We start from the raw sequence: 13,233 nt of genomic DNA, 5'->3' as shown, positions 1-13,233 counted from the left end.
CTCCTGGGGTGGGCATTGTTTCCAGCTGTTGTAAGTTCAGGGCCCAGACTGCTACTAGGCTGCTGTTGTGCTTGTGGGGCTGCTGTTCATCTTCTGCACTTGTTTCTTCCATGGTTGTGGCTGCCCTCCTTTTTTCCCTTGCCTCCAGGGACCCAGTTTTTTCTGTGGCAGTGTGCTGTTCTTTGCATCCCTTTTCAATGTGCTGGCTTCATTACTGCAGTCCTTATTCCCGGTCTGGCAGTCGTTCTCTCTCTGACTGCTTCTCGTGAAGCTGCTAGGTCTGACATTGGCCCTGAGAGATTCTTAGTTTCTCCATTTTACCCCTTGTCTCAAGTCAAGCTTTATAATTGGACTTGACCTTTTGAAGACAGAATACATTGAAAACTCTTAGGATCTGATCTTAACTGTGATAAGATTGCTTGATGTTAAGACCACCTTATGAAACAAAGGGCAGTAGATTAGCTTGGATGAACTGTAATGTGTACCCTCAAAAGTGTCATTAGATCTTTGAAAGAAAATGATGTCTTAGTTTATTTAGTTGAGTTCAGGTGGCTTCTACTGTCCATAGCCCACAGGTCTTTTAGTACATACTGAAAACCTTTTAAGTGTGCGTGCAGCCCCCTGTGTTGTTACATGGCCAAGAGAATTCCTTTGAGAACTCTGCCAGACATGGTTGGGAGCATAGCTGGCATTGAGATCTACAAAGATCCTCCTCCCCCCTTACTGAGTGTCTCTGGCTTCTTTCATGATAAGCATCTTTGAAAAAATTCTGTTGCCCAGGTATTTCTTAGAATTTAGAGCAGAGCTGCTACCAGGGACAGGGAGGCTGTTGGAACACTACCAGGTAATGCAGATCCTTCCTGGGAGTCTTGAAGAGTGTGTGCTGCACTGACTGTTGTCTTTTGCCCTTACGTGCTAGAGTGACATAGTTGACAGTTGAGCCACAGTGGGGGAACCCATCACTAAAAGATAGTGTGCTTAGAGGTCAGTCTTGGTGTCTTAGTGTCACAGGCACCACTGCTCAGTCATGAGCATGGGAGAAAAATTGAACAGAAAACTCACAGTTCTTGGGTTATATGTATAGGTGTATGTGTATCTGCCTGTGTGTGCATGTGTGTGTGTGTGTGTGTGTGTGTGTGTGTGTGTGTGTGTGTGTGTGTGTATAGATGTGTATATGCTTCCAAGGAATGTGAAAGAAATAACATGATAAATTTTATATTTAGGAGTTGAAGTGGATAAAGGGTAATGGGTTGTTGGACTTAGTTACATTGTCTATGAAATAGACTTACAGTGTGGGGGAAAAGTGAGGTGAACCCTTAGCTCCCCCATTCTTTCTAAAATAAGCTACGTATTTCCAGGTGCTCCTCCCTTTCCTCCCTCCCTCCCTCCCTCCCTCGTTCGTCTTCCTTTCTTCCTTCTTTTTTTTTTTTTTTTTTAAACATCAAATTCCATTATCTTGACTTGGCTGCCTTCTGTTCTTCTCTTTCCACTGACTAGAATAGAAAACCCTCATCATATTTGTCTAATAGTTTCAGTGCAGTGGGGACATGGCAAAGTTTCTTAGTGGGTGTTTAAAGAAAGTAGCTGACATGCCTTCAAGTTGCCTCATTCTTCTTCTATATCTGTGTTCGATTTCTTCATTCGCCCTCCTACTGACCCTTCTGCCCTCTGCTCCTCTTCTTTGGTTTTAGCATTTGCTGGGATCTTTGTGTTTATATATTTCCTGGGGGAATGGGTGACAACATATTGTTCTATAGTGGCGTTCCTCCAAAATCAAGGGATAGGAGTTATGACTACTCCTTTCTAGCCTTTTAGAAGCACGTATTGCCCACCTTATCCCTGGTTACTCTAGCCTATTATTTTGTTTCTATTTAAAAACTCACTGTGTGTGTAATGTGTGTATGTATGTGGCACCTGTCCTCTGGCACACATATGGAAGTCAGAGGACAAACTTTTTTCGGATTCCTGGGATTAAACTCAGGTTACCGGGCTTTTTGTAGCAAGTACTCTTAACGACTGAGCTGTCTTGCTAGCCCACCATAAATAGATTATAAATGGAGCTGAATGTAGTATCATTTTTCCTTTACCAATACCCATCTTTCCCTCAAGATCCATCCTTGTTACCTTATTGGAGTAAGGTTGCTATATATTTACTAGGAAGGGGGGTTGGACTTATCGTGTATCTGTCATAGTGCAATCTGCGAGGCCCTGGGGGTAAGAGGCGCACACACATCTGGGGATGTAGCTCAGGTAAAAGACCAGTTGCCTAACATCCACATAGCCCTGGGTTCAATCCCCAGCAGCAACCAAACCAGACATGCTTTATGCCTGGCAGCATATACTTGGCACACTCCTGTATTGTTAGCACCTGGGGGGTGTAGGCAGGAGGATCAGACATTCAAGGCCATTCATTCTCAGCTGTATATTGAGTTCCATGCCAGCCAGGGTTACATGAGACCACTCTCCTCAATCCGTGGGTTACCACCCCTTTGGGCTTTCAAAGGACCCTTTCACGGGAGTCACCTAAGATCATCAGAAGACATAGATATTTACATTATGATTCATAACAGTGGCAATGAAAACAATTGTATGGCTGGGGGTCACCACAGCATGAGGAACTGTATCAGTCACAGCATTAGGAAGGTTGAGAACCACTGCATTAGATTCTGTCTCAAAACACCACCGAAGAGGGGGTGGGAGAAACAGCCACCTGCCGACTGTCACTCTACACCTCTGACTGAGCAGGCAACTAAATAAGTTTACTTATTCCTGTGTGTGCATGTGTGTTTATTTGTTGTTGTGTTTTTGTGTGTGCTTTTTTTGTTTGTTTGTTTTTGTTTTTTGAGACAGGGTTTCTCTGTGGCTTTGGAGGCTGTCCTGGAACTAGCTCTTGTAGACCAGGCTGGTCTCAACTCACAGAGATCCGCCTGCCTCTGCCTCCCAAGTGCTGGGACTAAAGGCGTGCGCCACCAACACCTGGCTCAAGTGTGTTTATTTGTTAATCACTTCATTTTATTACCAGAATGGGAATGAACGTGCAGAATAAGCTCGCCCTTTGGGTCGGTAGTTTTTATCTAAGACTTGGTAAACTTGTCAGCTGAAGAATGGAAGCAAGCAGATTGGAACTTTTGAAATAAAACAGTGAAGGACAGTGACTCGGCAGACATTTTTATTGAAGAAAGAAAACACTCAAGAAACAAGAAGATAGACAAGGGAACTCAAGTGTGTTGGTGAATGGCAGGGTGTAGAGGGGAGTCCTAGAGAGGGAGAGTGAGCGCTGCTTGCTGCCGGGTCTGTTTCCTTGTTCTTTACCTATCATGACAGATGTGTGGACCTGATGGGCTGGAAGGTGCATCCTAGGTGCTCTAGGCCTGCTTTTCTAATAAGGGTCTAATCTTTGATACACACTCATTTAATCCTCCGACAGCAAAGCACTTGCAGTGCCAGACTTGTGAGTGTGGTTTGAAGTGATTCATCACTCACATTGACACTTTCCAAACACAGACATGGCATTTTGGCTCTTGTGTTCATTTGGCAAGAAGATAGCCTGCTGGTGAATGGATCAACTCTGTTTACATTTCTCTTGCTGGGTGGATACTTCTTGCTAGGGATTAATTCACTGAAGAAACTATTTAACCATCTCGCTCCTCTTTTCATCTAATAAGATACATTTTGTTCTTTTCTTTGCCTGCATTAGTTCATGGTTTGTGGTTTAGCTTCTTATTTGATAAAGTGACTTAAATGTATCCAGCCTTTAGAGTGAGTTGGCCTCCAGGTTTTGGCAAAAGAGGACAATTCCTCAGATAAAGACAGGGATGAAGTTTGAAAAGGGACTAGCTATTCTGTTGCTGTCTAGTGTTAGCCTCCATGAAGGGGCCTGGACTTGGAGGCTGTTACTCAGGCAGTGGGTGTTGGCATTAGGGAACTTCTTACTGTTAACTGTTGATTTTTTTCAAAGTCTCTGCACTCTGTTGTTGTAGTTGGTCTTGAGAATGAATTACTTTCATCTGCTTTTGCTACCAGTATTGTGAGTGCCCTAGTCTGTCCACTTTTAGTCATAAACAGTTAAGGTGTTTTCTAATCAGTAATATGGAACAAATTGGTATTTTGGGCTACGTGTGTATGTGGTCTAATTCTAGGGGTAAGGGTTCTTAAGGGTTCTGCTACTGAGCCATAGCCTCAGCCTTCTGTTATATTTTCACTTGTGTTTCCTTACTTCTGTTTTGTGTTTGTGGGGAGTGTTGGGGATGGAACACAAGGCCCCACATATTCCTCTGCTGAGCTTCATCTCCAGCTCCCTCTTTAACTTCATTTCTGAGACAGGATCTCACTATGTAGACCAGACTGGTCTAGAACTTGCTATGTAGACCAGGGTGGCCTCAAGCTCACAGAGATCTGCTTGCCTTTGTTTCCTGATGTTGGGATTAAAGATGGGTGCTATCATACCTAGTTCCAACCCCTTTAAACAGCTTCTCATTTGAAAATGGTTTCTCAGCAGGTGGTAGTGGTGACACCTTTATTCCCAGCACTTGGGAGGCAGAGGCAGGTGGATCTCTGTGAGCTCGAAGCCAGCCTGGTCTACAGAGTGAGTTTCAGGGCAGCCAGGGATATACAGAGAAACCCTGTTTCAAAAAAAAAAGGAAAGAAGAAAAAGAAAATGTTTTCTCTTCATTAGCCTCTGCTTCTTCCTAAGTCTGATTTCTTAAACAAGATAGATTTTATTCTCTGAGTTTTTTGTTGTTCGTTTTTGTGGTGCTGGGGTTGAATCCAGGGCCTTGTGCATATGATATGGCCGTGTGTCCCAGCACCATGCCCAGCCCCCATGTTAAATATGGGATTGAATAGCCATTTCCTTTACTTTCTGCCAACTAGGTTGCCAAAAGGGTGGAATAAGGCAACTTGGTAGAGGAATGTGAGGCACACGATGGGGACTGACTGTTGGTGATGTCTTCCTTTCAGTGAGTCAGAGATCCTGCACCACGAGAAGCAGTATGAGCCATTCTACTCGTCCTTTGTCGCACTGTCCACACACTACATCACCACGGTCTGTAGCCTCAGTGAGTATGCCTGCCCTGTTACCCGCTGAGGCCTTAGTGATGTGTGTGGGGGGTGTTACTCTCTCCTTGAGCAATTTGTTAATGGAGTTTTGTTTCAGCAACTCCCAGGCTGTTCAGCTGTGAGTAGGGACAGCTGTGATCTCCCCACTTTCTCCCCACTTTTCTACCCCAGGAAGGAGTACAGAAATGTCTGCCTGGGCCAGCCACAGGAGCTTAAAAGCTGCTGGCTTTGTCACCTGCATCATAGCCATGAAGCCAGTCCCATTTTCCTTCAAAAGCACTTTATTTACTTATTTTTATTTTCTTTCTTGTCATTTCCATTTTAATTTATGTGATTCTGTGCTTTTACTTGCTCTTTGTTTTTATTTACTTTTTTAGGTTTATTTTCATTTTTAATTATGTGTGAGTGTGTCTGTCTGTTTATGGGTATGTGCACATGAGTGCAGGTGTTCTTGAAGGTCAGAAGAGGGCGTTGGAGCCCCTGAAGCTGGACTTGTATGTGGTTGTGAACCGCCTGAAACTTGGGTCCTCTGCAAGAGCAGCACATACTGCTCTTTGCTGAGCTGTCTCTCCAGCCTATTTTTATATATAATATTTTTTTTTTATTCTTTGAAAACCTTACACACACACACACACACATACACGTGCGCTCTTTATTTATGTCTGTCTTTAACCCCCCTCCTTCTATCAGCTGTCCCTGGATCCCACCAACACACCCCTCCCAACTTCATGTTCTCTTTTAATACCTTACTGTAGTTAGTGCTGCCTGGATACACACAGGTGTGGTTCTATTGATGAAGCATGGGCAACCTGCTAGAGACCACACTTCCGAAGAAAACCCTCCCTCATCATTATTAACTGTGACTTCAGCTGTGACTGGGGCCTTGTGAGTCGCCTCCTGCAGTCATTCCTTTACTCATTGAGACTTATGGCCCAGGATGGCTTAGACCTCAACAAGTAGCTCAAGCTGGCTATGAACTTGTCTGGCATCAGAGCATTTTGTTGAACTCACAAATACATTTACCTGCTGCAGATTGATTCATTGAGGGTGATGCTGGTAGGTTGTGACTGGGTTAGCACCCCTTAAAGAGGTTTCTGCTCTTCACTGGTTTTGGTGCGAGTGTGAATCTCTTGTGTTCTTTGGTATGTGAAGAAATTTGACCTTTGTTCCCCATTTGCTAAATTTTTCCACTCTCAAAGTGACCAAGTCCTATTTTACATTATTCCAGAATTTCTGCATTTTTTAGTTCTGATAAATTGTAATTGTTTAGTTGAATAACTTGCTCAGTAAGTAAACTGAACAGAGCCTGTAGATTTGCTTCTGAATAACTCTTCCAGTCCAGTGTTGTTTATTATGAGCTCTGGCCAGCTTCTTGAAGCAATTGCAGCCTTTGCATAATGTCACTTAGGGCCTGTGACAAGGAGAGGTAGTGATTCTCTGGTGGCCAACAGCATGAACTTATGAGGCAACCCTCCTGGACTTGGTTGTAATTGTGTAATTCTAGGCAAGTCTTTTAACGTATGTGTGCTTCAGTTTGCCCATGTTCCAAACATGAAAGAGGAGGGTGTGGTGGTGTGTGTCTGCAGTCCCACCATTTGGGAACGTAAGGCTGGTGGATCAGGAGTTCAGGATCCATCAGAGCTACAAAGTGAGTTTGAGGCCAGCCTGAATAATACATTGAGACTGTCTCAAAACAAAAGGAGAGGGCTTAGAGAAATGACTCAGGAGTTAAAAGCAATTGCTGCTCTTGCAGATGATCCAGGTTTGGTTCCCAGCATCCATGTGGTGGCTCAGAATCATACCTAAGTTCAGTTCCCGGGAATTTGATACCCTTTTGACTTCCATGGGCACTAGGCTGTACGTGGTACATATACATGCATATAGGTAAAACACTAAAAAACAAAATAAATAAGCCTAAAAATATGATGGGAAGGGATGATGTATCCCTTCCAAAGTGACCTAAGCATTAGGTGAGCTGACCCATTGGAAGTGCAGGAAGTGCAGTGTGTTTCCTGTTATAGTTCTTTTAATATCTAGTAAAACCACATAAATTGATGTATGGGCAGTTGACTTTTGTCATCTGGGGAGATGACTGCTGGGAATGTAGACTCTGTGAGCCCGGTGCTTGTTCTGCTGCTGTGTTGAGTGTGGGGCTGAGTTGTTGGCAATTAAGTGACTATTTTTGCTTTTCCAGTTCCCCGGAACCAGCTTCAGTCGGTGGCAGCGGCCTGTAAAGTCCTCATTGAGTTTTCTCTCCTTCGTCTGGAGAACCCGGACGAGGCATGTGCCGTGTCCCAGGTAAGAGCAGAGGGTCCATTTCTGGCCCTTATTTTAAAACCAGCTGTAAGTATGGGAACTGATACATGGATGGTATTAGGCTGAGGTGGATAAACCTTTTCTGAGGATGGCCAGATAGTTGTTTGTGGGGCATACTGTGTCTGTTGTAGCTTGCTAGCAGTCTTTATGCTGCAAGCACAGGAGAGCTCCATCTGGCTGAACTTCAGCAATGAGGGTGTAGTTTGCTAGGCTGTAGACAGGCTAGAGTGTTTCAGGGATGGGAAGTTTCTGTATGTGTAAGCAGGTAGCAGTGAGAAGGGTGTGCTGACTGACATACAACTAAAAGAAAAGGGGCCAGGCTTACCAAACTCTGGCCATGGCTTATTGTTGCCATGCAGGAATGGAAGCGTCAAGCGTTCGTGTTGTAGATAATTGAGACTCGGAATCTAAGTTTGTTTTAAGGCCTCTTGTTTTTGTAAAAGTTAACCATAGCCACAAGTTGAAAACAGATAACAGTCATATGCTTCGTGAGAATAAGACAGATTTGCAAGGTTAGCTCTTGAGATCACTGCTTGGGTTTTTTTCACTGAAGTTATGTTTTTCTCTACTCCCCTTCTGCAGTCCCCAGGGACTGAACCCTGGGCCAGGTGCTCTAGCGCTGTGCTACATCCCCAGCATTCCCAGCCCTTCATAATGCAGTTAGTAGTATGAACCTAAGTCTAACCCCATACTAGTTAGACTCCCCAAAGGATAGACTCTTCTAAAAGACATATGTGGATATGTTTTGTTTTCAGAAACACTTGATTCTGCTGATCAAAGGCCTGTGCACTGGCTGTAGCCGACTAGACAGAACGGAAATTATCACCTTTACAGCAATGATGAAATCCGCCAAGCTTCCACAGACAGTGACAACGCTTTCAGATGGTGTGTGCCCTACACACCTGGTTACATGACCACCTCTGTGGCCATTGTTGCCTTCTGTTGGCATTCTCCTCATCCTCCCCTTTTTTGTTTCTGAATTTTATAGTGGAAGACCAGAAAGATCTGGCTTCACCAGTAAGCCCTGAGCTAAGGCAGAAGGAGGTACAGATGAACTTTTTAAACCAGCTGACCTCAGTTTTTAACCCTAGAACTGTACCATCTCCTCCCATTAGTCCACAGGCTCTGGTAAGTTCTTTCGCCCAAATATCCCTGTTTTCAGGGAATGTGTTAAGATAATAGGACTGAGAAAGGATTGTGTTTTATGTCTTACTTAAAAGATACAGTCCCCCCCCAAAAAAAATAAAATTAAATTTAAAAAAAGCCAGGCAGTGACAGCACATACCTTTAATCCCAACACTTGTGGGTAGAGGCAGGATGATATCTGTGAGTTCAAGGCCAGCATGGTCTACAGAGTGAGTGCTAGGACAACAGGGCTACACAGAGAAACCCTGTCTCAAAAAACAAACAAAAAAGATACAGTATACCATTTTGGTCAGGACATGGCACATACACATGATGGTAGATCCAAAAAACTTTATGTCTGGTGACCTTGTAGACATCTTGGTGTGTGTACGTTTACTCAGATGCTTGTACAACGACAGACTCATTCAGTGAGGCATTTCTTAGAATAGATTCCCACTGTTAAGTGACATGGCTTTGGTGGAAGAATATGCAAAACAAATCATACAAAATGAAGCAAATCTACCTCCCATCTTCCTTTGTGTGGTTTGTACCATTTGCAGGTCATTCTCTTGAGCTTTTCTCAGTGTGGATGCCACAGAAGCATGTGTAGTTTTCCTCACAAGGCTTCACTGTTTGATGTAAAATACACAGTTTATGAGCAGTTTATTTCTCTACTTCTCTTGCCATTTCTCCTGGATCAGTAAGAGTTTCCCACTTGTAGTGGAATGTCAGAGCATGTCCAGGGAGCTGCCTTGTACCTTGGCAATAGGCAAGTGGTCGTGATAGGGCCTGTGTGTCTCTTCAGGTGGAAGGAGAAAATGATGAGCAGCCATCCACAGATCAGGCCTCTGCTGTCAAGACCAAGAATGTGTTCATCGCTCAGAATGTCGCTAGCCTTCAAGAGCTTGGTAGGAGTCCATCTGCTGTTAGAAAGCTGGTCTATATGCTTACCAAAACATCTTGCCATGTGGAGGAGAACGGGTTCCAGACAGGCCTGTTGGACAGTGTGCCTTTTTGTTAATCCAGGTGGTTCAGAGAAGCTACTTCGCGTGTGCCTGAACCTCCCGTATTTCCTGCGTTACATCAATCGGTTCCAGGATGCGGTGGTAGCCAATTCCTTCTTCATCATGCCTGCAACAGTAGCTGACGCCACTGCTGTTCGAAATGGGTAAGATGCTCCTTGACCTCATACTTCATTCTAATCAAAAGGGATGTAACTGGCTAGTCTTTACCCATGCTGGTTTTCTTTATCAGACTAGATGCAAGGCCCATAAGACCCTTGCTGATCTCTGTTGTGTTCCAGTTTTCACTCACTGGTGATTGATGTAACCATGGCCTTGGATACCCTTTCTCTACCTGTGTTGGAACCCCTTAATCCTTCTCGTCTGCAAGATGTGACAGTCCTCAGCCTCAGCTGTCTATATGCAGGTGAGAGATTATGTTCTTTTTAATTTTCTTCAGTGGAACATGGATTTGATGTGAGGAGGTCATGAGAACCCTGAGAACTCCATTCTCCTTCCTTGGTGCCCTTACCCCTGAGGCTGTCTAATATCACACGTAGGCCAAGGGAAATTGTTACAGGCATCAAAGTGATCCTGCTGTTTAACTGCTGGCCTCGATTTGTGTATATGTATGTGCTTGTGAACGTGTGTGTGCACATGTGTACATGGGTTTGTATGGGTGCCTATGAATACACAGATGTGTATGTCTGTGCACATGTGTGGGCGAATGTAGAGGCTAGAGGTCAACTTTGGGTGTTGTTCTTCAGGAGCTGTCCACCTTCTTTTTTTTTTTGAGATAGGGTCTCTTACTGACTGGGAGCTCACCAAATAGGCTGGCCAGCAAGCCCTCCTCATTTCTGCGATTACAAGCATCCCCACTTATGTCTGGGTTTTTTAAAGAGCTGGAACTCAGCTCTAGAGGAACAATAGAAAAGAATGCAAGAGCACTAGATGTGGAGAGTGTTTGGGCACAGGTTAAGGAGGGGTTGGGTCTTCTGAGATTGGATTTGGGGATGGCTTCATTGGACAGGTGGTGTCTGTGCAGATGAAAAGTGTTATTCATGTTTCCATACAGCCCCGTTCCTACTGTTAATCAGGTTGCCTCAGAAGTGGGGCCTGACGGCTGGTGGGGTGTGTGTGTGTGTGTGTGTGTGTGTGTGTGTGTGTGTGTTTTCCTGTGTACTTGCTGTTTGTGAGCACATGTAGAGGCCAATCAGGGTTGTGTATCTTCCTTTATTGCTATCTACTGATTGATTGATTGATTGGTTTTTCCCAGACAGGGTGTCTCTGTAACAGCTCTGTCTGTCTTGGAGCTCAGTTTGTAGACTAGGCTAGCCTCGAACTCACAGAGATTTGTCTGCCTCTGACTCCTGAGTGCTGGGATTAAAGGTGTGCACCACCATCACCCAGTTGCTATATACTATTTTTTCTTTAAAGATTTATTTTATTTTATGTGTATGAGTATTTGCCCTACATGTACATGTATGTGCAACATGTACATGACTGGTGCCATGTAATTCCTACAACTGGAGTTACAGGAGATTATGAGCAATGTATCGCTGCTGAGTATTGAACCAGGGTTCCCTGGAGGAGCAGCCAGTGCTCTTAACGGCTAAACCATTTCTCTAGTCCCCTACCTTTTTTTTTTTTTTTTTTTTTTTTAAATTAGATTTATTCATTTACTGTGCATGTGTATGTTTGTCTCCCAAATGCTGGAAATAATGGTGTGCACTGCACACTGGCCTTAGATTTTCTTTTAAAGGTATTTGAAATGAGCAGGTACTACATGGTTTCCACATGCTTCCATTGCCATTCGTAGTTCCCTACTGATATTTGATCCATTTGCTATCACTAATGAGCCACTATTGACACATGTGAACTAGTCTATAGTCCTCTCTGTGTGTGTGTGTGTGTGTGTGTGTGTATATATGTGTGTGTGTGTGTGTGTGTGTGTGTGTGTGTGTGTTTGTTGGGGGTTGTATGTGTGTGTCCTTGTGTATGCACATGGGTGTGCTCATCTTAGCTTGTGTCTTTTTTTTTTTTTTTTTTTTTTTTTTTTTTTTGCATAAACTAGCTGGCTAGTGAGCTCCCAGGGTCTAACTGTCTCCATCCTCCCTAACTCTTGGCTTATGGACATAGACTGCCATGCCAGGCTTTCTTTTTTTCAGGTCCTCATGCTTGCACAGCCAGTGTTTTCCCTACTGGTCTATCTTCCCCTCTCTATTCCCTTCTTGTGTGTGATGTGGTTCTGGGTTTTTCACAAATGTATGACATCATGTTTAACTGTTATCATAGCAAACAGAATAGTCACTGCCCCAGATGTCTCTCTGCTGCTCCCTTTATCTTGTAGTCCTCCCCACCTTTTACTAACCATTGGACTTCTTACTGTCGCTGTAGTATCAGCTTTTCAGAATATTGTGTCATTAGTATCATATCATATGTAGCTTTTTCACACTGGCTTCTTTTACTTAGCAGTAGCCATTAAGGTTCCTCCATGGCTTTTCTGTCTTTGTAGACAGACAGAGAGAGGGAGAAAGAAAAAGAGAGATGTTGGGGATTAAACCTATGGCCTCACTCATGCTAGACTTTAGTGTTATACTTCTGAGTTTATATATGCAATATCAACCTTTTTATTTTTTATCTTGAGACATGGTAGCTAAGTTGCCCATCCTGTCCTTGAACTCACTCTGTATCTCAGACATGACTTGAGCTTGTTATCTTCCTGCCTCAGACTCCTGAATGTTATGGTTATAATTGTGTATTGCCATGCCTGGCTTTGTATGTTTATCTAGAAGGACATTTTGCTTGCTTCTATTTGTTGGCAGTTATGAATAGAGCTTCATTAGATGTTCATGTGCAGGTTATCGTGTGATGTGAATTTTCACTCATTTGGGTGATTAGTTAGGAGTGTGCCTGCTGGATTATATATAGCAGGACTACATTTACACTTGCCCTTGGGAGTTTTTTGAGTAATCAGATTACGGAATTGTTTGTGGTTGGGGTGTTCCATCTTTGTATCTTGGGTTTGAGGCAGCTCCCCAAGACTGGAATCTGTGCCTGTTCTTTTCAGGTGTAAGTGTAGCCACCTGCATGGCCATTCTTCATGTGGGTAGTGCCCAGCAAGTGAGGACAGGATCCACAAGCTCCAAAGAAGATGACTATGAAAGTGATGCGGCCACGATTGTTCAGAAATGTGTAAGTCTAGTGTCTCGTGACATGGAAGCCTTGACTGTTAGAATGTGGGAATGTGGCTAGTTCCACTTCTTGATGGAGAAAAAGGCTTAGGGTATCTGCAGTCTCCACATTCCTTCCCTGAACAGAGTTTCTAAGTGGGATTCAGCCAAGGTATTAGGCATATTTGCGTTCATAGATGCTCCCCCTTCTATGTTGTATTGGTCCTGTGGAAAATTCAGTAAGCTTGTGGCAGCCATAAGCCTTAGGTGGGATTGACATTTTCTCATTAAACTGCTTTGGGTTTACTGGGTATTGGTGTACTTCCAGGTAGGACATAGCAAACAAGGTTTTGTAATAGTGCATAGAAAGAATTAGTTGGGCTGATGTCATGCACTGGGTGAGATACAGGCAGTGCCCAATGAGATCAGAAACTGATGGCAGTAGGCTACTGAGTGACCTGATGACAGTTACATTTCTTCCAGTAAACTGGCTCAGGTAGTTAGTAGGATATAGATTTGTGATAGCAATCTGACCTGCTGAGACTATGTCGTTTGTTCTT

At 43.8% G+C, this 13,233-nt stretch overlaps 1 protein-coding gene across 9 annotated transcripts in view; it reads left to right on the top strand.

The window, feature by feature from the left end:
* Window positions 1-13,233, top strand: part of Ubr4 (ubiquitin protein ligase E3 component n-recognin 4) — a 111,914-nt gene that overhangs the window by 2,860 nt on the left and 95,821 nt on the right. For all 9 annotated transcript variants that reach the window (XM_027399858.1, XM_027399859.1, XM_027399861.2 and 6 more), the window contains exons 2-9: window positions 4,960-5,057; window positions 7,253-7,356; window positions 8,130-8,259; window positions 8,363-8,502; window positions 9,305-9,407; window positions 9,526-9,667; window positions 9,803-9,927; window positions 12,571-12,695. In XM_027399858.1, the coding sequence (XP_027255659.1) occupies window positions 4,960-5,057; window positions 7,253-7,356; window positions 8,130-8,259; window positions 8,363-8,502; window positions 9,305-9,407; window positions 9,526-9,667; window positions 9,803-9,927; window positions 12,571-12,695 (967 nt within the window). The remainder of the gene's footprint in view (window positions 1-4,959; window positions 5,058-7,252; window positions 7,357-8,129; window positions 8,260-8,362; window positions 8,503-9,304; window positions 9,408-9,525; window positions 9,668-9,802; window positions 9,928-12,570; window positions 12,696-13,233) is intronic.

Source organism: Cricetulus griseus, chromosome 2 (assembly GCF_003668045.3).
Source record: "Cricetulus griseus strain 17A/GY chromosome 2, alternate assembly CriGri-PICRH-1.0, whole genome shotgun sequence".
Classification (NCBI taxonomy): Eukaryota; Metazoa; Chordata; class Mammalia; order Rodentia; family Cricetidae; genus Cricetulus; species Cricetulus griseus.
Note: the sequence above shows the minus strand (reverse complement) of the source record. Positions and strands in the feature narration are given on the sequence as shown.